Source organism: Polypterus senegalus, chromosome 11, assembly GCF_016835505.1.
Source record: "Polypterus senegalus isolate Bchr_013 chromosome 11, ASM1683550v1, whole genome shotgun sequence".
NCBI classification, from domain to species: Eukaryota; Metazoa; Chordata; class Cladistia; order Polypteriformes; family Polypteridae; genus Polypterus; species Polypterus senegalus.
Window position 1 is genome coordinate 16,019,036 of NC_053164.1, and position 23,488 is coordinate 16,042,523.

At 42.6% G+C, this 23,488-nt stretch overlaps 1 protein-coding gene across 1 annotated transcript in view; it reads left to right on the forward strand.

Moving 5' to 3' along the window:
- The window catches only part of relb (v-rel avian reticuloendotheliosis viral oncogene homolog B), an 85,033-nt gene that overhangs the window by 13,878 nt on the left and 47,667 nt on the right, over nucleotides 1-23,488 (forward strand). Inside the window, exons 2-3 of the mRNA XM_039768085.1 lie at nucleotides 15,183-15,194; nucleotides 20,893-21,041. Of these exons, the coding sequence (XP_039624019.1) occupies nucleotides 15,183-15,194; nucleotides 20,893-21,041 (161 nt within the window). The remainder of the gene's footprint in view (nucleotides 1-15,182; nucleotides 15,195-20,892; nucleotides 21,042-23,488) is intronic.

Consider the following 23,488-nt stretch of genomic DNA (forward strand, 5'->3'; position numbering starts at 1 on the left):
TGTTAGTGACCTGGTGAGCTGAGGACTGGAGATGGTACTAAAGTGAAAATTCTTTACACTATAACGAAATATTTTGGTGCTGTATAAATGTAAAATTTCATGTTGTCTCTGTTAGACATTACATTTCCAATAGTTTGGTTTATTGCACTGTATTATTTCATTGTTTATTAGAACGTGGGCGCGTGGGGGGAGGTTGTGGGGGGTTGTAGGGGGATGCGGGGGCAAATGGGGGCGTAGGGGGCGCCGGGTGCCAGAGGAGGTGTTCGCCCAGGACACCAAACGGGTTAGGACCGCCGCTGGCTACAAATGTCGCCTAATGGATCGGCCTGCTCTGGATGCAGTTAATTCAATAAACAAGAGCCCTCGTGTATTTTACAAATCTTTTACCATGTATTTGTGTTTTTTTATGGAGCATGTCACGAAATACAAATTCATTCAGAACCCTTCATGTGGGTGGCTGTTTTGGGAGCTAGATACGGCCCCACTATGTATAGTTATACTCGGAAAAAAACTAACTGTCAAGTCAAACAAAGTTTAGGGGTCTCCTGTCCTGATCTTGAAGAGACGCTACACAAGAACACCAAGCAGTGCTAGAGCAAGAAATAGCTGCTAAAAAAACATCTGAGATTATGCGCGATATGGAGAGAAGGGTAAAGCTTGTAATTATACTCGATCTCCATCACAACACCGTAAGCCATGTCAGATAATAAGAAAAACGAATCGAGTCGGAGCCCAAAGCGAGCAAGAAAGAGAACGAGGGACGGAGTACTGACCTCCGGAGAGGACGTGGGTAGAAAAAAAAATCGCGAGAACGAGTTACAATCCGTGGGCACGTTTTAATTATAACGTTGCCACGGTTTAGTTTAACGCGTGCAGAATGCCGGTCAGAGCCCATATGGTGCCCTAGGGCCGGAAGCGCGTCCTTTTTAAAACCCACTTTATATTCTCAAACGGGCGCCGTATCTGCGGGTGCTCGCGCTTTTGACACAGAGGGGGGAATTACACACACACACACACACACACACACACACACACAGATGTCGTCAAAGTCTAATAGTACCAACTACCCGCTATGGACAACGAGGGGCGACGTCCGTCCAACCCGCCAAGAATCCAAATGGACGTCGGCCGGCAACGTATACTTTAAACTGCAACACACCAGAGGAAAACGAAAAATCAATTCATACAGAATAAGCAGAAACATATCCTCCAGAGGCGCGATCATTAAAACGGCCACATCATGTAATGTACCGTCTGCGTGTTAAACCCGTGTGTTCAATTGAGGTAATTGTATTTAAGTTGAGGGAATGGCTTTGTCGCGTCACTGCGCATGTTCAAGAGTGCTGGGCTTCACGCGTGTCTGTTTGCTACTCGTCTTTTTACGCTCCTTGGCCTTTACCGTTCGTTTGATAGCGCAGCGTTTAGTACTGTTTTAAGGTCCTAATTAAAGTAAAATGCATCCGCGCTTCTTTTCTTCTGTATTCTAGAACTTTATGCATTGAGTTTGTTTGGTTCGTTTTATTCACTGTGGCAGCATCGGGCGCTTTAAACGACTAAACTCAGCACAGGGTGCCCATCCATCACAGGACTCTCATTCAAAAAAAAAATGATGTATTTTAGTCAGTGCTACCAGTTGTTTGAATCTGTAGAATCTTCAGGTTTTGCAATGTGGCCGATGGTGAAAATTGTCTGGAGCCTCCTCTGTTAAAATGGGCGGAGTTTGGTATGTGGGCGTGGCAAGGAGGAAGAACTGAGAAAAAAAACCAATATTCGTCTAAGCCAACTGTTTGCTGAATTCCCAGGAAAATATTTGGTGAATAAGGTCACTGCTGAACAGAGCACAGTCACTGTGCAAGAATGCTTTGGTGAGCTTTGCCAGGTGCACTGGTAGAGCACGTTGCCGCACCCACCACATGGCAAACCGGTCAGGATACTGGTTGGCAACCCCTCAGGCAGACACAAGGTCCCGTCCCACTCATCTATCTACCACAGCCAGCTGTTACGTGGGCGACCCCTTGGACTGGTCCAGCTGCTCAAGTCCTTAACAATGAGGATCCTGCGAGTCAGATCACCCTCAGTGAATTGCGCCACAGTGCCATAACTGACGCTCCCTCACAATGCAGGTAATGTCCCTCATTTCGGACGCCATGAGCAACACAAAGTCAAGCCGGCAGTACCCAAGGATTCTCTGAAGAGACACAAATGAAGGAGTCCAGTCTTCATCTCAGGTCACTGGATAGCATCCATGTCTCGCAACCATGTGACAAGACAGGAAGCACCAGGACTCTAAAGACTTGGACCTTCGTCCTTTTTCCAGAGATATAAGGAGAGCCACACACCCCTTTCCAGCAACCTCATGACCCCTACATGACCCCCTGATAAAAAACGAAGATCCAGGCCTTTAATGACATCTTGTTTTGGTCCAGTTTCAGGATTACCTCAAAAAATTTAATCTGTTTGAAAAACTTCAATTGGTTTCCAATCTTCTCACAGTACAGAGAGAGCCCTGGTCAGGGTCACCAATGACCTCCTGATGGCCGCTGACCAGGGCTCTCCATCACTCCTTATCCTTCTGGATCTCACAGCTGCGTTTGATATGGTAGATCATAATGTTCTCCTCCATCGTCTCCACTATATAATTGGACTTTCTGGCACTGCTCTGGAGTGATTCGAGTCCTATCTCACAGATAGGGCTGAGTATGTGGCCCTTGGGGATGCTAAATCTCGTACCCACACTGTCACCTGTGGGGTCCCACAAGGATTAGTCCTTGGGCCGACCCTTTTTAACATCTGTATGCTACCCCTGGGTCACAACATCTTCAGACATGGAGTTTCATTCCATTGCTATGCCGGTGATACGGAGCTCTATGTGAGACTGGATTCGACTTCTCTTACACCTCCATCAGCCCTTTCCCCCTGCTTGGATGAGACTGAGGCCGGGATGTCCAAGAACGTCCTTAAGCTGAACAGCACCAAAACTGAAGCTCTTTTAATTGGTACCCTGCCATCAACTTTGTTCCTCTGTAAATTGTATTTCCTTTCCTGGCCATACCATTACTTTCTCCCCCCAGCTGTCATTTGATACACACGTTCATCACCTCTGTAAAATTGCATTCCTTCATCTCCCAAACATCTCTGTCCAACTCCAAACTCTGTCCCTGCCTCTCCCTTTGTGATGCTGAAAAGCTGGTTCATGCCTATGCTTCCTCCAGGCTGGGCTATCGTAATGCACTCCTCGTCGGGATCCCCAGCAAGAGCCTTCAAAAGCTCCAACAAATTCAAAATAGTGCTGCAAGGATCCTGATGAGGGTACAGAAATATGAACATATCTCACCAGTCCTTCGGTCACTTCATTGGCTCCCTAATTCAACTCCGTATTGAATACAAACTCTGTCTGCTCACTCATCAGTGTATCCATGGAAATGCTCCACAATATCTTAAGGAACTCCTTATACTACAATCCACTACAAGTGTTGTGACGTGAAATTTTGCATATAAGTTGGTAAATATTTTGTATGTCTTTATTTGTAATTTAGACAAAGCAATGAAATATTAGTGTAAGATTACTGATAATAACAGCAATGGTTCGATGGTTTAAGAACCCCTTTCCCCATTTTAGGAATTTTACGACAGTGTTGGGAGAAGTGCCTCAAACATCCATCCATCCGTTATCCAACCCACCATATCCTAATACAGTGTCGCGGGGGTCTGCTGGAGCCAATCCCAGCCAGCAGAGGGCACAAGGCAGGAACAAATCCCGGGCAGGGCTCCAGCCCACAGCAGGGCAAGTTTGACCAATATTTTCCTGCAGGACTCCCAGTCAACCCCCACAGGAAAGCCAGGCTGCCTATCTGCCAAGCTTCACGGAGAGTAGGTGTGAAGGTATTCTGTCCCCCCATTGGTCAGGAAGTATGACAGTTTGGAATTGGATTGTAACAAAAGCCTTTAAATACTATGACGTCCTATTGGCTGTAGGGGTTGGACAGAAAAACCTATAAATTTGCTTTCTTTACCTCACCCTCTCTTTCTCTCTCTTACCAAACTGATGAAAGACCATCACACACACCATGAACTGAAAAGGACAACACAATGAAGAGCACAGCTCGGTAGCCATATTGAGACAAATATGTGGCCTGTTGTGAAGAAAGCTGACCACAAATGACGCCTTAACTAGAGACATTTAACTTAACGCGCACACGTACCGGTCCCGGGACAAACAGCGGTTCAAAAATGTTACAGTAATGTGTGCATGCCCATCTGCCATGCATCTCGACACCCTACCCATCACATGAAACTTCAAAGTCTCGTCTTTCCGATGATATAAACCATTTTGACACACAACAACCACAGCACTGACACTAAAGCCTTTTTTACAGAGAAGTACATACTTTTAAGAGTTGACTGTGCCTACCTTTGAAGACCCCCTGCAAGTCAAACATCAATATTTCCAAGCAGTATTGATCCCATTGTGTCCGTAAGGCTCCAGCGAATATAATCCAGTAAAACGATTTAGGTCCAAAACACACGATATATTCTCAAAGGGACAAAAACTCCAGAAAATGTTTCATAACTTGAGACCACCTAAGTAATTTTCTTTCACTTATATTGCTCATATTAGACGTAATTTGTTTCTGTCGGCGATAACCATGCTACCGCATGAAACATGGAAGTGTTAGCTTTCGAAAGACACCCAAGTTGGCCAATTACGATGGGTCTGGGGTTGACTGGCACCTCGTATAGCCAACCAGTGTCACAGAAAGCTTGCAGGGTGACGTATAGCTCTGAACTCTGGTAGAATCTACCAGTTTGATTGGACACTGTGACTGACACTCAAAACTTACAGCCAATGAGCAGCCGAGCATTTTGATATGTAACTTGCCATGCTAACTTGTAAAAAAAACAATCGGAGCTTCGTGAAGGTGGCATTTGTGCCAGTCTGCAGAGTTGGTGCGTGGTTGTTTATTGTGATTTCGCCAAGTTTTTCGCAGTTTAAATATGAATAAAAGTAGAAGTTTAAACGTAAATAAACGCTCGATTAAATAATAGATGCATGTACGCGTTGAAAGTATTCAACGGCACCGGGACGTGTAATGGCAGAGAGCGCGTGCCACGCCTTGTGCTTTCTGCTTGCTAGTGATTGCTGCCATCAAGTGGCACATGGAAAACGCTGAGCTGTGTTGTAACAGTTTGTAAAAGAAATATATATAGTTTGTGTGCATTTTATAAAAAAAGTAAAAATAAAAATATAAATATATTTTTGGCCCATAACTTGTATTGACTATTTTACATAGAAATGTGTATTTTTTATTGTTTTTATTATGGAACATGAATTTCCATAACTAATAGAGTGACACTGTGTGTAGATATAGATTCCTTTAGGTGTAAGCTTTCAGTAGAGCCCTCATTGATATCTGTGGGTTGAAGCATTCAAAAGTTATTACACTTTTAACATACGTTCCAAAATGTGGATAATGGTCCCTCTAAAAAGCCCCTGGGCATGCCCACATAAAAACTGGTGTAAAAATGTCATTTTGACAGGTATTCTTTTCAAAATAATGAAATTTGAGTAGTCAACAAGTTATTCTGTTGGTACATAGTGTGTTTCTGTCCCCACCTATCTACTGCAGCTTTATTTTCCTTTATTTTCATAAAAAAACTTAGGCGAGAACAAAAAAATTCGTTTTTTTTGTGAGTTCTAATGTGCATAACTTTTGATCAGTCACACCTACAGTGATTCTGACTACTAAGGGTGAAACTAGAGAATGTTACCTTTACAAAGAGACCAAACATGTGTTTATACTCCAGATAGTTCAATAACAGCAATGATTCTAATTTGGAGAGGTCGAATTACAAGCGATTTAGCAAAAATGACCCCGAATGATAAGGGGTTAAAGTAACTAACAAGTCTGTGTGCCGCCTGAAACTACACATCACCATTTATCAGGTTGTATGGTTGCCAATATTCAAATGTACTTTGCATATTGTTATTATTTATGAATATTATCAATAATACATTATTTAAATTGTAACTTAACTCCTGCTTGTCTTTTACTACACCTAATTGCCTGAGGTTATAAATGTAGAAGGGAAGGTGGGGAGAAGTTATATGGTACAATACCTCATAAACAGTGGTAAGTCTGGGAGATTTGAGGCATTCTGACTATAGCCGCTGGAGTGTAAGGCGAAACAAATCTCTTAGTCCAAAAGTTCACTTTAAAAATATTTAGTGAAAATTCAAAGCAAATAATCCACACAAAAATAAAAAAAGTTGTTACACACATAGAATAAAATGCAAAAAATAAAAAGGAAAAATGTATCTTCTCTAAACTTAGCTTTTCTTGTAAAACTTTAGTTATTTCTATACTTAAAAGATTTTGAACATCTTCTTCTATACTTAAAGATTCTTAACTTCTTCTGTACGCTTTAAATGTACAGCTCAGCACTTTCAATTAAGTGCTTTGTCTTACATGTTTCTTAGCACACAAAACACGCACACAAGGTACACAATGCTCAAAAGGCACGGTTTAAAACCATGTGCCCTCTACACCTTAGACATGGCAAGACCGGTCACTAACTGAGAATAATGTTTAGCCAGAGCAGTTAGAAATAGCTAGAATATACCAATTCAGTTCTACTTATGGGGGTTATAGGAACCTCCCATAGATTATGCACTATCATTTAGTAAAACATTTATGATTCTTAGGTAACTAGGAAATGGCAAAGGCTACATATTAATAATATAAAAGAGGAAAGTAGAGTAAAATATTACTCTACCAAGACAAAACAACAAGAAATCTCTGTTTTGCAAATACCTACCACCTTTGTCCCCCTATGGGTGAGCGAGCCTTTGCAGTCATTGCTCCACGGCCCTGGAATGCCCTACCAGAGAACCTGAGAACACAGTGGATTGTGGGCTGTTTTAAAAAACAGCTAAAGACTTTTCTATTTAGGAAAGCATATTACCGTATTTACTCGTGTACCACACGCCCTCGTGTAAGATGCGCACCCTGATTTTTACAAAGAAAATCGGGAAAATCATTTTGCCCCGTGTACGACGCGCGTTGTGATTGTATAGGAAGCGTTTAAAGAGAGGGAGAGAGCGCAAGTGCATGAGTGAGCGAGAGAGAGAGAAAGCGAGTGCGTGAGCGAGCGAGAGAGAGAGAGAGAGCGAGCCCAAGCAGAAGAAGTAAACATTACAGAATTGCATTTCCTCGTGTAAGACACGCACCCTGATTTTTACAAAGAAAATCGGGACAATCATTTTGCCCCGTGTACGACGCGCGTTGTGATTGTATAGGAAGCGTTTAAAGAGAGGGAGAGAGCGCAAGTGCATGAACGATGAGAGAGAGAGAGAGAGTGAGCCCAAGCAGAAGAAGTAAACATTACAGAATTACATTTCCTCGTGTATGACGCGCACCTGATTTTCTAATGCTAATTTTTGGGAAATAATGTGCACGCGAGTGGCACGGTGGCGCAGTGGTAGCGCTGCTGCCTCGCAGTTAGGAGACTCGGGTTTGCCTCCCGGGTCCTCACTGCATGGAGTTTGCATGTTCTCCCCGTGAATGCATGGGTTTCCTACAGGTACTCCGGTTTCCTCCCACAGTCCAAAGACATGCAAGTTAGGTGGATTGGTGATTCTAAATTGTGCTTGGTGTGTGGGTGTGTTGTGTGTCCTGTGGTGGCTTGGCGCCTTGCCCGGGATTGGTTCCTGCCTTGCGCCCTTTGTTGGCTGGGATTGGCTCCAGCAGACCCCCATGACCCTGTGTTCGGATTCAACGGGTTGGAAAATGGAAAATCTTTATTTTTATCTTGTTTTGTCTTTGTTAAATTTTTTATGTAGCACTTTGAGATTTACTACAAATGTAAAGTGCCTTATAAATAAAATGAATTATTATTATTATTATATCGTTTACGTAAGCATTTTATTTTATTACGCTAATGGGTCATCTGTTCTTATTTTTTTCACTTGTCAGATAGACCCTAAAGAAGGAAAGGTCATCATTCCTGTGTCAAATAGACGCGTTCCTAAAGAAACTGGAAATGTTCCTGGTTCAGCTTACTGCACCCTGTCTTATGTACGAATAACCTGCCGTTAGAGCAAAGCGGCTTTGTCAGCCATTAACCCCAAGTAGCTTGTAAGCAGTTAATTTTTCTTTCACATCTCCCACCAAATCAGAGTTATTCAACCTTTAGACACCTGGAATTGCTCTTGAAAATAAAAATCAAAACTCAAAGAAGCCCTGAACCACACAGTGAAAAAAAATCTGGCATAACCCTTATCTCGTACGTGCATCAGAACAACTTGTAAGTACTTTCACAAACTCGACTCAGAGTCCTAGAAAGGTTCGGGGCAGCCACCCGTATAATTGATTTCCTGGCTGCAAAGTCGTTTAAATAAATACAGCTCTGATATGCTCTGAACTGAGTCCAAAACAGAACTGAGGGAATAGGGAAAAGGTGGAGGCTTTTACAGGGGATGACAGGAAGTGAGACCAAAGGGGTCAGGCTCATGAAGGTCTTCAGCCATAGGTTCGAGCCCGGACATGACATCACAGGGGCCGGAGCAGGCAAAGTCTTCTTCCATAGGCTTGGTCCTGGAAGTGACGTCAAGATGGCCAGGTGGGATCTCCCGTGAATGGTCTACATGAAAGGGAGAAAAAGAGTCAGTGCACTCTGCTACATCCCGGTATGACTCGGAATTGCCTTCACTCAAGCCCTTTAGCTGCCTTCCATGTGCACGTGTGTGACAATATATAAATGTATCCCATAAGCACAAGATATATTCAAATCCTTACGAGATTAAGGTCCCATCATTTTTTTAACTGTGCGGTTCAGAGCTTCCGTATAAACTGGCCTGTCTTGTTATTTTGTGAGGCTTGGTTAAGTGCTGTGCAATAGGAATGGCTGTTTGTAAAAAGTCAAGTCCACCATCTTGTACTGCAGTTACTAATCTGTGAAGAGCAAGCAAGTACGAATTTCTTTGTTTTGTGTACTTGAACGTAAGATGGGATAAACAATGAATTCTGTGCTTTAGTGTTGGCGAAGGTGAATGAGTTTAAATACTTGGGATCAACAGTACAGAGTAATGGGGATTGTGGAAGAGAGGTGAAGAAGAGAGTGCAGGCAGGGTGGAATGGGTGGAGAAGAGTGTCAGGAGTGATTAGTGACAGACGGGTATCAGCAAGAGTGAAAGGGAAGGTCTACAGGACGGTAGTGAGACCAGCTATGTTATATGGGCTGGAGACGGTGGCACTGACCAGAAAGCAGGAGACAGAGATGGAGGTGGCAGAGTTAAAGATGTTAAGATTGGCATTGGGTATGACAAGGATGGACAGGATTAGAAATGAGGACATTAGAGGGTCAGCTCAGGTTGGGAGACAAAGTCAGAGAGGCGAGATTGCATTGGTTTGGACATGTACAGAGGAGAGATGCTGGGTATAATGGGAGAAGAATGCTAAGAATTGAGCTGACAGGGAAGAGGAAATGAGGAAGGCCTAAACAAAGGTTTATGGATGTGGTGAGGGAGGACATGCAGGTGATGGGGGTGACCGAACAAAATGTAGAGGACAGGAAGATATGGAAGAAGATGATCCTCTGAGGCAACCCCTAACAGGATCATCCAAAAGAAGAAGAAGTGTTAATTAGCATAACTCAAAGTATTCTACTGTCACTGTAAAAGGCACTATACACTGATCACCCTCAATGGTACAAGCAACTGCCTAATATTCTGTAGGCCCCCTTCGGGCCTCCAAAACAGCTCTGGACCCCACAAGATCTCTGAAGGTGCCCTTTGGTCTCCGGCACCTGGACATTAGCAGACGATCCTTGATGTGCTGTAGGTTGTGAGGTGGGGCTTCTATGGATCGGATTTGTTTTTCCAGCACATCCCACAGCTGCTCGAAGAGATTATCTATCTATCTATCTATCTATCTATCTATCTATCTATCTATCTATCTATCTATCTATCTATCTATCTATCTATCTATCTATCTATCTATCTATCTATCTATCTATTGTTCATCAGTTGCCCTTCCTTAGACCAACTTTGGTAAGTACAGTACTACCCAGAGCATACCGGGAACACTCCACAAGACCTGCCATTTTGGAGACACTCTGACCCAACTGTCTGGCCATCACAATGTGGCCTTGTCAAAGTTACTCAGATCCTTAAGCTTGCCCATTTTTCCTGCTTCCAACGCATCACCTTCTAGAACTGACCATTCCCTTGCTCGATAACATATCCCACCCCTTGGCAGGTGCCAGTGTGAGAAGATCATCAATGCTCTTCGTGTCATCTGATGGTGTCTTTAATGTTGGGGTTGATTGATGTATAAGAAGTGATTTAATCCTAAGCTGGATGGGCACAGATAATGTTGTGCAGCACTCAGGGTTTATTCCTCAGTTTGTTTTGTCACAAGAATGACAAAGAGTCATTGGAAAGGTTTGGGGCAGCCACCCATATAATATTTCTCGGCTGCAAAAATGATTAAATAGAACAGACATGTTCACACGACTGAGTCCAAAACAGAATTGACTGCTGCCTTAAGATGACAGCCTTTAAATGCAAGTAGAGGAAGTGATGTCATCAGGGCCGGAACTGGAAGTGATGTCATTGGTTGCCCCAGAACCGGGCGGGACTTCCTGAGAATGGTCTGCAAGGAATTGAGAGAGAGAATCAGTGCACTTCGCCACCCCCTGGTCAGGCGTGGAATTATGTTTATTCATGCCCTTTAGTTGTCCCCTAATCACACGTATGTGACAGTTTATTTTACTTTTTATTGTTACGTTTGACGTATATTTCATTTTTGCTTTGTGCCCTCCCCGACCATAACCTATCGTCTATGGAGGAGCAGCGAAAGCTTTAGGTTTGTCAAAAATTTCCATCTCCGGTTTTCGACATTTTAGGATCCCCTGATACTGAAACCACTGGTATCTCAATGATGGGGGTGTGTGTGGGTTTATGTGTGTCACATTTTCTTGAGGATGGTCTTGAGCTAAAATGGCTGGACGGAAAAGTCCCAAACTCGAAACTTAGGCCGGTAATGAGAGAGAATGGGGCACTCTACAAGAAATCCTCAAATACCATAATTAATTCTGCAGTTAAATTATAAGTTCTTATCAGTTTCTATCGTAATGACTTATTTTATGATTAGAAAGATCAGCATCAGAGCAGTAAATAATTACTGAAATGTGATAGAATAGTTTGGGTAACTTGGTTCCACAGGGTGCAAAACCTACTGATGCTCACGTCCAAATTCTGTTATGTGTTTTTTGCTATTTGTTCCCTTGTTATTAAGTCTTCATTAGCGATGAGCAAACTCCACTTTGTTTGCTTTACCTCGAGGTCAGAGAAATCTTGGAAGTGTCCGCGAATAATGCTGAACTCGGTGAAATGCATTGATGTCAATTGGGGAGGACTAACTGAACTGCAGTAGATTTGACCGGATTGTAATGGTGCAATCATCTTTAAAGTATCCCTGAGGGCTGGGGAAGCGCCTGCCATCTCTACTGGACTGATAATTCTGGCCAAAGAGGTGACCTGAGCTGTGCGGCAGCAGTGCCAACCACTGCACCACCATGCCTCCGTGAGATCAAAGAAGAAAGAGACGCACCATCGTATATATATTTCGTTACAACAAAGCGGAAATGCCGAAATTGTAGTCAAAAGGCAGAAAATTTAAAGTGGCATGTCGTGATTGAAGCCGCTGGCTCGTTCTATTGTTTTAGAAGTCACGTATAAGGCTCTCCAAATTGTCTGGGCTGATACTTTTCTCTTTTTCTTCTATCAAAAAGATAGTAATGTCATTTGTTATTATTATTATCATTATTATTATTATTATTATGATTTCATAGAGTCTCCTGTGTTTTTCATGTTAGGCTTCTTCATGGTTTGTTTTTTATCTCCACTAGGGGGTCTCGCCCCCTCCTCACTCCGCTTGCCAACCCAACCCCAGCCCTCGTTGCATGCCAGCCACTTCGCATCTCTGCCGCTCGTGTTGTGAAGAGGGGGGCTGATCGCACCCCAAGGAGACGCGGTCGCTCCTCCGAAACCCCCTCTTAAACGGTGATACAATTGGAAACAGTTTTTTACCTCCTCTTTGCTCGATCAGTTGCTGGTTTTGCTGCTGCCATGCCACGTGATCTGCATCTTGCGCGGCGCACTTCTATCCTATCACCTATGTCCATATATTCAATCTTTTTTTGCTTTTACCTTTTCGTTAATATCACATAAAATTTTGATTCCATGTTTGAACTTACATCGTGACAGCGCAACGTACAACTGCCCGTGAGCGAATATCGTTTCTTTCTCTCTACAAGAATTGTGTCGGACAACAGCATTCACACAAATGAGAAATGAGTTCTCTTGCGGGATTTCACTTTCACCAAACAACTAATCTTTTAATTCTCACGGATACGCCTCTTCATTAGGTAGAAACACTACTTTTCCCTGATGGCAGCGCAAATTAGACGATCTACAAGTCTCCGACTTAAAGTTTAAAGCCAAACAATATCGACATGCTTCAGTCATATCACCTATGTCCATTTACAGTATTAGATCTCTTTTCGCTTTTACCTTTTCGTCAATATCACATTGAAGTTTGATTCTGTGTTTGGAATTACATCGTGACAATGCAACATATGATTGCCCGTGAGTGAATTTCATGTCTTTCTCTCTACACGAACTGTGTCTGACAATAGCATTCATACAAATGAGAAACGATTGAACCATGTGTGTGGTTGAAAATGTTTCAGATGTGGGCAAGACTTTTCCAAATCTCTTTGCATAAAGTGTTGTCTTGTGGGGCTTGAAATTTTTTCTCGCGGGATTTCACTTTCACAAAACAATAGAAAACTTTTAATTCTCATGGATACGCCTCTTCATTGGGAAGAAACACTATCTACAAGTCTCCGACTTAACATTTACAGTAAATCCAAACAATATATTTGATCTCTTTTCGTTGTTCCGTTATTTCACCGAGTAATATTTTTTGTTTGTTTGCACTAATACAATCTTTACTATCCTTTTTTTGAGACTTTTGAATTTTTGTACTTCCATTTTCTCTAACCTTTTTCAGTTCTTTACGACGTTCTACTCTGTCATCTATTCTTTGTCTTTTATTTTTGGCCCCGGGCCTGGTTAAATCTCTTGGCAGAAATTCTCGTCTTGTGGGACGTGAAAGTGTCTCTCCAAGAAAATCACTTCTCGTCTCCTTCCATCCTTCCAAGATTTTATTTTATAATAGGGAGATGTGGCTAATTATGCATACACAGGGCACACACCTCCTTAAGTTTATACTGAAGTGGCACTCAAAGATCGACGTGCACTTTTGGCAACAAGCAGAGATACTGTAACTCGTTAGTTATGCTGTATATGTTTTGTAAAAATACAATCTTGAGAACCTGCTTTACTTAATTATCAGATCTGCCGCGAACTAAGTCCCACAGATTCTGTAATGCAGATGATCAGCATTATGTACCTGGGGGGCTCTTTTATCCAATGTTGGCAGTTACAGCACTGGGGGATGTCGTGTTGGCCTCGCAAAGCATTATGGGGCACATGGGGAAAAATTCTCCTAAACCAGCCGAATTATCAGTAAATATGAGGTGAGACACAAAAATAACCGGACTGGGCTTGGGGCTTTCCTGGAAAACCGTCAGGAGGTTGGCCGAAAGAACGTGAATCATCGAACTATATCCCCTCCTACACGCCCTCTCCAACCGCCAACCGGCTAGGTATATCCTGTCAATAGCCCAGTCAGTATTTGCACAACAATCGCTACACAAGTTGTAATATTTTCTGTAAAGCAGTTTTTGACTGACAAAAACCTTCCTGTCCTCGATCATCCTCCCTATTCGCCCGATTTAGCTTGTAGCGGTCTGGTGCCGCTAAGATTCCCACCGTTGAAGAGACAGTGATTTATTTATTTTTTAATTTCTTAAATTCTTAATTAATTAATTTTTTTTAAAAACAGCAAATAGAGAATGTATTAACACTAATAATGAAAACAACAATCCAACCTCAGTCCCTTTACGGCGATGTACAATTAACACGAAAATAAACCACAACAAGAAACACTCACTATAAACTCCATGAAAAACAACAACGGATGAAATGTAATGATGAAGATAGACAGTCCAGAGATCCGCACGTTGAATCAGAATGTAAAGATCGTCCTACTGGTAGTTCCTGAAATGGTGAATATGGGTGGACGGGTTCAGGAGCGCTCCTTTCTTCTCAGGATGGGCACCTCTAGAGAGAGTCGCAGTTGTTTCACGATATTTACATTTAAGAACTGTGGAGTCCAATCTGGAGAGAGTCACGGTTGTTCCAAAGTTATGTTTAAGAATTTTGTAGTCCAATCTGGAAAGAGTTCTGGTTGTTCCAAAGTTTTTCTATTTAGGAATTATGGTGTCCAATCTAGAAGTAGTCCTGATTGTTCCAAAGTTCTTACATTTAGGAATTATGGAATCCAATCTAGAAAGAGTCATGATTGTTCCAAAGTTCTTCCATTTAGGAATTATGGAGTCCAGTCTAGAAAGAGTCCTGGTCATTCCAGAGTTCCTGCATTTCAGAATGATTTAGGCCGCTGCAATCTTGTGAACCTTCAAAGCTGAAGAAATATTTCTGTAGTCCTCCCCAGACCCACATAGCCCCCTCTCTAAGCTCCTCAGGCCACTCCTTTCACCTCATGGCTTGGTTTCGGGACCTTCTACACACACACAAACACACACACACATACACACGTCTTTCCTAATCAGTTCAATCGACTGCGTTGATCAGAGGCTTAGAAACGTCTGCATGATGACCACCAGGATGGGACGCACCTGAGCCATAGGCTCTGAATACTTGTATAGATGGGATATTTCTTTCAGTCATTCTCCAATTTTTTTTTTTAATTTTTAATACATTTGCAATCATTTCTCATATTCTGTTTTCGCTTTGTCATTCTGGAGTATTGAGTGTTGTTTGATAAGGGGTTGGGAAAATAAACTGAAATGATTTTAGAACAAAATGTGAAAAGAAATGAAGGGTCAGAATCCAAACTGAAGGCGTTGAATGTCACGGTGGATTAAGAGGCAATTAGAAATCCAGTTGGCAATTCAAGAGTTAAAATGTTTCATTTCTAATGTAGCCATCCTTTACTAATCATCTTTTTTTATTCTTTTCTTTTTTTTTGCAGATGATGAATTAGGTAAGTGATCGTCTTTTCATGTGCGACTATCCCAAATTAAGCCTGTGCCTGGTAAGTAGGATCTCATCCCAGAATCTCCTTTCTTTCTGAGATGCCGTCTGTTCCAGAAGCTTCTGGCCTATGGCCCATTTAATGCTCTTGAGCTGGCTGCTCAGATCTGAAGTGTGACACCCGGTGACTGAGGGCACTCCTTACAAAAACAATGGGGTTGGTTATTGGAGAGAAGTCCCTGTTCCCAGTGGTGCTCCGGAATGCAAAGGGGATCGATAGGGAAGTTGGAGGGCCACCGACCATTCCCTTGCTGAAATGAGTTAGGGTTAGGGTAGAGGGTAATGCCTATGGTATCTGCATGGGTACACTGACCAAAGATTTTACAACTAAAATATAATATTTAGTCCTCTTGTCCCAGAATCTAAAAGGGCCTACCACTCATTGAAACCATTAGGGGCAAATGTGTCTAATTGGTTCAATCCACTCTCTCTCCTTTTCAGTCCTACATGTTTAATTCCAATAGGTTTCTGTAGATGGCCCAAACATAATTGGATTATGGTGGCTCTGTGCAAAATGTATATAGAAGGGTGTTTGTTTCTCCTGATTTTCTATCAGTCTTAGGTGTTGGATAAACCAAGCCCTCAGAGAATGTTTGGTTTCCCCAATGTACAAAATCTGACATTCCACACATTGGATGCCGTAAATACAATTTTGGGACTGAAGGGTGTGAGAACAAGTGCTTCACCAGCGCCGACCCGACACAGATTGACAACGGAGGCACGTGAAAACTAAACAAAAAGATGTATTTTTCTTCACCCGTGGGGCACAGACAGTACACAGTCCCGAAAACGCACACAAGCAAAGCACCAACAAAAATAGCAAATCTTCCTCCGCCACCACTCCTCCTGGCAAGCTTCGTCCTCCTCCTCCTCCTCCTCCCGACTCCGGCGTGGTGTCTGCCGGCTCCTCTTATAGCCCACCCGGAAGTACTTCAGGTGAAAATTAACCTAATTCAGGTTGCACTTCCGGGTGTGGCTGCTTTACAGCCCCCTCCGGCTCAGGAAGCCATGCAGCTCCCCTTGGCAGTGGCTACGGAGCCCAAAAGGGATGAGCTTCGGTGTAACCTGGGGGGCTGCCACCAAGCATTCCGGGGGACGTAGTATGCATCCCTTAGTTGCTTCCCTGGATTCAGTGTCAAAGGGGCATTTCGGCCGGGCATGGGTCCCAGCCATCTGTCACAAGGGTAAAATTTTGAAAAACTCTGCTTGTCAGGAAGCATTGCCCACTATTTATTTGTTAACGAAGGGAGCCTTCCAGGCAAACGTATTCCACTTGGTGTGGGTACAAGAGGCGCGAACCAATAAATCCTTTAAGTTTTATTCCTTCCATAGGCCGTAGTGAGCCTGAACCCCTTAAATGAATCCATGACTTTCTGTAACTTCATAAAGTTGTCAGATAGTTTTTATTCATATTGTTTAACCCAAAGCTTTATATGCTTGTGTTCTCTGAAGGGCCCCCCCAGTTCACCTCATGTGTGCCACCTGCAGATCAAAGCAGTTCCTAAGAAGTCATTTGAATCATCCCACCCGCCACTGTGTGTGCGCGTGTGGGAAGTCCTTTTGATTGTGTAGGTGAAGATTATTTATGTGACTGCACTCTGTTCTCATTTCTATGACTTAGTTGAGACACGATACCCTAAGTGGGGGCTGCTTCTTCAACACCTCGGCCGCTGATTCAGTCGAGTCTTTCTCATTTTCCAATTGCTAAGTTAAGTGCAAATGTGGAACGTTGAGACAGACAGCAAGTGCAGCAGTCACGTGTTGTGTGTATCTGAAATTTAATAGAGAGGAAGTCACAAAATCACCAAGCGATTTGTAGCGTTTTTTACCAAAACGTTTCTGAGTGATGTCCCTCACAGAAGGTCCTTTTTCAAATAAAGCGAGTGTCAGAAAGTGGAAGCTTTGTGTGTTTCAGGCTTTGTTGTTTAACCGTTGGCCCACACCCACACTTGCACTAACGCAACGGAATACACTACTTCTCCTTTTTTATTTTTAAAACAAGGGGAGAGAGCTTGCACTTTGTTTGAATTTTCATAGAAACTGTGACGTAGTAGGCCTGCCTGCTGAAATCAGGGAAGCCGTTTCCAATTTCGCAAGTTTGGCATGCGTGACGGGTTGGCAGCTGCCGAGAGACGCGCGCTGCTCCAATCGGAATGACACAGCAACCAGACATGGCCTCCTGCCAGGCGAACATTCCTCTCACTTGCAAACCTGTTTGGTTAAGCTTGCTTCTTGGTTAGATAGGCCATTGATAAAGTCGAGAATCTAAACCAAAGTCGGGTTGATATGTGCAGCATTAAGGCATGTAAGTAACATGGCGACACGTCTGTCACTGCGATGAGCTGCAAGACAGGACAAGTGTGATAGATCGATATGTCACTATATGATAAATAGATAGATTAATATGAAATGGACTATTGATAGATAGATAGATATGAAAGGCACTATAGATAAATAGAAGAAATGGATTATATAACAGATAGACAGACGAAAGGCAATATAGCTAGCTAGCTAGCTAGTTAGATAGATAGATCGATAGATATGAAAGGCACTATAGATAGATAGACAGACAAAAGGCACTATATGATAGCTAGATAGATAGATGGATAGATAGGTAGAAAAAGAAAGGCATTATATAACAGATAGATAGACAAAAGGCACTATATGATAGCTAGCTAGATAGATAGATAGATAGATAGATAGAAAAAGAAAGGCAAAAAGAAAGGCATTATATAACAGATAGAAGAAGGCACTATATGATAGACAGACAGAAGAAAGGCACTATATGATAGATAGATACAGTAGAATAAGGCATTATATGTTAGACAGATAGAAGAAAGGGATTATAATAAAGATAGATAGATAGACGAAAGGCAATATAGCTAGCTAGCTAGTTAGATAGACAGACAGATAGATATGAAAGGCACTATAAGTAGACAGATAGATAGAAAAAAGGGATTATATAACAAATAGATAGATAGAAGAAGGCACTATATGATAGACAGATAGATAGAAAAAAGAAAGGCATTATTTTATAGATAGATAGATAGTCAGAAGAAATGCATTATTAGATAGATAGATAGATAGATAGATATACTGTATGTGAAAGGCACTATATAGTAATGATAGATAGATGTGACAGGCACTATATGATAGATCTGAAATGCACTTAATGATAGACAGACGTTTTATTAATCCCAAAGGAATTTACAGGGTTTGTGCAGCAGACAGACATTTACACACATAACAAGTAAATGAACAAATTGTGTATATTTGTTAAGTATTGTGACCGGTGGTATTGAATTGGTGTGGCATTATCAAATTGCTGGGATAATGTCAACAAAAAAAAAATAAAAAGGTGCACAAAGGCAGAGCACAAAGGACGCCGACAAGTACTGAGCCACTGTAGAGGTTTCTGCACTTCGTGTCTCGCTCACAGCTCTGCCAGTCTCAACTCCGGGTCACAAGTGGGCACCAGTTTCAGAGGATCGCCACCTCTTATAGTGACCCAGCTAGAAGTGGTGGGGCTTACACAAGATGTCAAAATTGGGTCTGAATGTCCTCACTAGGTGTTTTTTCTGGGATGTGAGAAAAAGAGACAATACTGTTAGGGACAGTGCCACCACTCGCCCCAGAATGGTAGTGCTCACCTCGATTGAGGCAAGAAGAGGATCCCTCATCCTCTGACAGCGTAAAGTGATTAGAATGGCACATACTTACAGTATCAGTTACAATTTCACAGTACAGGATGTCAGTCACTGGCCCAGTATATTGGCACAGAGTATCATTGTCTGTTAAGATGTCTGCTAGACCATCTCAGTATCATTCAGCAGACATGGAAGAAGACCACCTTGACTGAGGGGTGACATATTGTAGAGCCTAACTCCTGAAAGTAGAAATGACCTCACATGGTGCTCCTTGGAGCAACACAGTTGTCTTCTGTTTGGCCAACACTTCATACTGAGAGTGAGCGACATGGTCCAGGATGGTAATCAACTTCCTGAGTGTTCGTCTGTTCCCTCACTTCCTCTGTTGAGTCCTGCCTGAATCCCAGGACATCCCCAAGGTCAAGTTTCATCAGTTTGTTTGTTCTGTTGCCATTGCCCCAGCACTCTACTGTAAAGTTGGTAGCACTTCCCACTATAGACTGGTAGAAAACATGGCCTGCATACCCCAAACAGCCGTCTCAGGAAATGGAAGCAACTTTGACCATTTACAGTCCAACGCATTTCCCACTTCACTTCCTGTCAAGTACAAAGTACACAAGTGCATTGTTGAAGTAATAATGTTGTACTGTGAGCCAAAATCTCGCAACAGGTACTCAGCTTTCACGTGGAGTACCATCAAAGTGATTTACGTGTGCATTATAACACACATTTATTAGGTCAGTTTCCATGCAGACCACTGACGTGACCGTCTCAGCATCACAGATCAAGCCCTAGTTGGCAATGGAGGTGAGCCACTGGGCCATACGGACTACCAGTGCCCACCAACTGATGTGAAATTCTCACCCCTCTCGTGAGGAGCACAAAGATTTTCTTTGTGGACATTCATGAAGAATCTTGATTTTTGTTTCTGCTTCATTCTTCCAAACAGAATAATTGTACAGGCACTAAAACTGTGCCGATAGATGGATACATTGCCAAGTCTGAATGTTGACATTTACATTATCAGTCAATGGGCAGAGCAAGCAGCTGGGCAGGTTTGCAGCAGGCTGGCACAATGGTCACTCTGGCTAACTGCTGTGTGTCTCATCTGGGCTGCCTGCTTGCACCACTGAGGAGAAGTATGTGATATGATCTTCTCCATTGCACATTTCGTAATGAGCAGCCATCTCTCGCGATTCACGCATACAGCCGCCTTACGTCAGGACACGCAGCTCTCCAAGGTAGTCGTTGCTTTCAAGAAGAGTAGGACCCTTAAAGGAAAAAAAATGTTGGTTTAGTCCAAGAAGTTTGTTTTGAAGGCCAAGATCAGGTCAGGTCAGGTTGGGCAGTATGTCTTCTATAACTCTGTGATGGCCAGTTTGATTTTCTATCCAGGGTTGTGGTGGGTTGGTAATATCACAAGAATCAACACACTAATTAAAAGTGCAGGCTCAGTTATGGGACAAATTCTGGACTCCCTAGAGGTTTTAGTGGAGGAGACATTTAAAACAAAATTGAGTGCCATTATGAATAATGTTGCACATCCACTCTGTGACACAATAAGACTGAGGACTTTCAGACAGAAGTGTGTCAAGAAACGTGACTGGGGGCCCTTAACACCAACAGTAATATACCTGTATAGTCCTCAGGAAGGCGGCCTCACTAGAACTGGGACAGACGTGTTAGAAGTTCTCTTTACCATTCTGGTGTGTTTATCTATCTATCTATCTATCTATCTATCTATCTATCTATCTATCTATCTATCTATCTATCTATCTATCTATCTATCTATCTATCTATCTATCTATCTATCTATCTATCGTGTCTTTCATACCTTTCATATTAATCTGTCTACCTTTTTAATATATTAATTGAATCTCATTATTTGATGCACTGTATTTTTTTAACAGTCTTCAGTACATTGCATTATTCAATTGCCATTTACAATTCCTACCACTTTTCCGCATCATGGGTCACTTTGTCACACTTTTGGCCACACAGGTTTAATCAACGAGTACATAAATGAGCAGGACAACAGCATGAGGATTGGGCCGAAGCTGCTTGACAGCGTCACAATCTCTAATGAACCATCTACTAGAGGGATTCAGCTTGTCCCGAGGGGCAGTGCACCCTGTGCATCCAACTTATTGGTGAGTAGCAAACTGACAAAAATAACCTTTGGTTCTCAGTGATTTAAATAACATGGCAAAAGTGGTAAAAAAAATCATCTGCTGTGTCTTGGCTTGCAACTTTCGTTAGATAAAGCTGTGATGTTAGCAGTATAATATAGGCCAATATGTAAGAAAAAAAATGAACCCCCTCCACTCATCTCTTCCTCTCTGTGTTCTTCTGGACACAATCCGCAAGCTTCTCTCATTTCCATTGCTTAAAACTGTGCAAAGTTTAATTCGGACTGAGAAATTTGGTTTTGAGTTTTTGTGTCTACTGTCTCCATCCTGTTACACACCAAAAGTGATCAAGTTCTGTTCAAGGGTGCCTAAATTGTGTAAATCCTTTGAAAACTCAAAGTCGAAAATGTGACCCTGTCACAGTACTTGTCATATATAGTATGTGTATATTTCTGGTACACAAGGAGGACTCAGAATTCCTGGTATTGGTCAATAGCCCGAGGGCAGGGTGTAGTCGTTGTGTGCCACTGGGTATCGTATGCCTACAGTCTAGTTGGTCAGTCCACCAAGTGACATCGTGCTGAGTTGACCGAGCGAGTATTTCTACAGTTGTGCAGATAACGTGGACAATCGTTTTCTCTCAATGCCACCAGGGTGTATTTTTCAACAGACAATGACGATCACGTTTTCCAACATTGACAGACTCATTCAAGAAGAGTTGATTCTTTGTGGACAGTGACATTCCGTTGAACTCCTGAGGCGTCTACAGGAGAGCATCTGGAGAGAAGGCACATGCAGAACTGGATTTTGCCCAATAACCACAGACCTGCACTAGCTACGTTGTCAGTCAAAGAGTTTATGGCCAAAACCAGTGTGGTTGTTGCTTCACATAACACCCCCATGTTATTCACCAGATTGCACTCCATGTGACTTCTTTGTGTTTTCATAATTAAAACTGAGACTAAAAGAAAAAAGATTTTCTACAGTGGAAGAAATTCAGGAAAAGCCGCTGGAGGCTGTAGACACAGTAACAACAGAAGAGTACAGGAAAGGGAGACGTGCCGAGATAAGTGGACTGCATCACGAGGAGAGGGTTTAGGAGGTGACTAGAAGGAAATTTCTGAAAGTTTTATAGGATTTTTTTTTTTTTTAATATTTCCAGGAATTTTTGGGTCCTCTCTTGTATATACTTAACTCTGTGTAGCAAAGTCATTGGAGAGATTTAGCAGGCCTTTAGCAGAGCCTGTTAGAGACCGACATAGTGTGCAAAATTTAATTTGGATTGAGCAAGATTGTGTCCACAGACGTTCAGGCAGACAATGAAAGAGTGGTCAAGTGGTGTTTAGGGATGCTCAAAATGTTTAAATACGTTAAAAATACAGAGTTAAGCCATATGACTGGATGTGGTTTGACATCAACACGTCTGGTGATCGATCAGTTTGGCAGTTGTGTACTTCAATCTTTCCAAAATCATTTGTCTTCTTTTTGCATTCCATCGTCTTCTTTTCTTATTTTACCTGTAACCTCTCTAAGCAGTGTTGAAATTTGGGGTCTCGCAGACAGAATTGGACAGGTGACAAAGGACAATACAAAGCTGTTTAAGCACAGACCTTGAGAAGTTCGGGACTGACTACGTCTGGTCTCATAGCTTTCCCAGTGTGTAGTCTTCTTAGTCTGTGGTATGGCAGGATTTGTGACGTTGAGTGATTTAAAGTTAATAAAGGAGCACTCGGGTTACGATAGGGTGCAGGTGTGTGGACGGTAGTGTGGTGCAGCATTTCTGGAGATTGATGGAGGTGATCGGCCGCTCGTGCAAAAATGCGCAGAAATGTGAGGTTAGGTCAGCGTCCCAGAAGCTGTAGTTAGTACCTGGGCACCTGCATCCTTTCTTCTTCTTCTTCTTCTTCTTTCGGCTGTTCCCGTTAGGGGTTGCCACAGCGGATCATCTCCTTCCATATCTTTCTGTCCTCTTTTTCTTGTTCTGTTGCACCCATCACCTGCATGTCCTCTCTCACCACATCCATAAACCTTTGCTTAGGCCTTCCTCATTTCCTCTTCCCTGTCAGCTCTATTCTTAGCATTTTTCTCCCATTATACCCAGCATCTCTCCTCTGCACATGTCCAAACCAATGCAATCTCGCCTCTCTGAGTTTTTCTCCCAACCATCCAACTTGAGCTGACCCTCTGATGTCCTCATTTCTAATCCTATCCATCCTCGTCACACCCAATGCAAATTTTAGCATCTTTAACTCTAACACCTCCAGCTCCTGCTTTCTGGTCAGTGCCACCGTCTCCAACCCATATAACATAGCTGGTCTCACTACCGTCCTGTAGACCTTCCCTTTCACTTTTACTGATACCTGTTGGTCACAAATTACTCGTGACACTCTTCTTCACCCATTCCACCCTGCCTGCACTCTCTTCTTCACCTCTCTTCCACAATCCCCATTACTCTGTACTGTTGATCC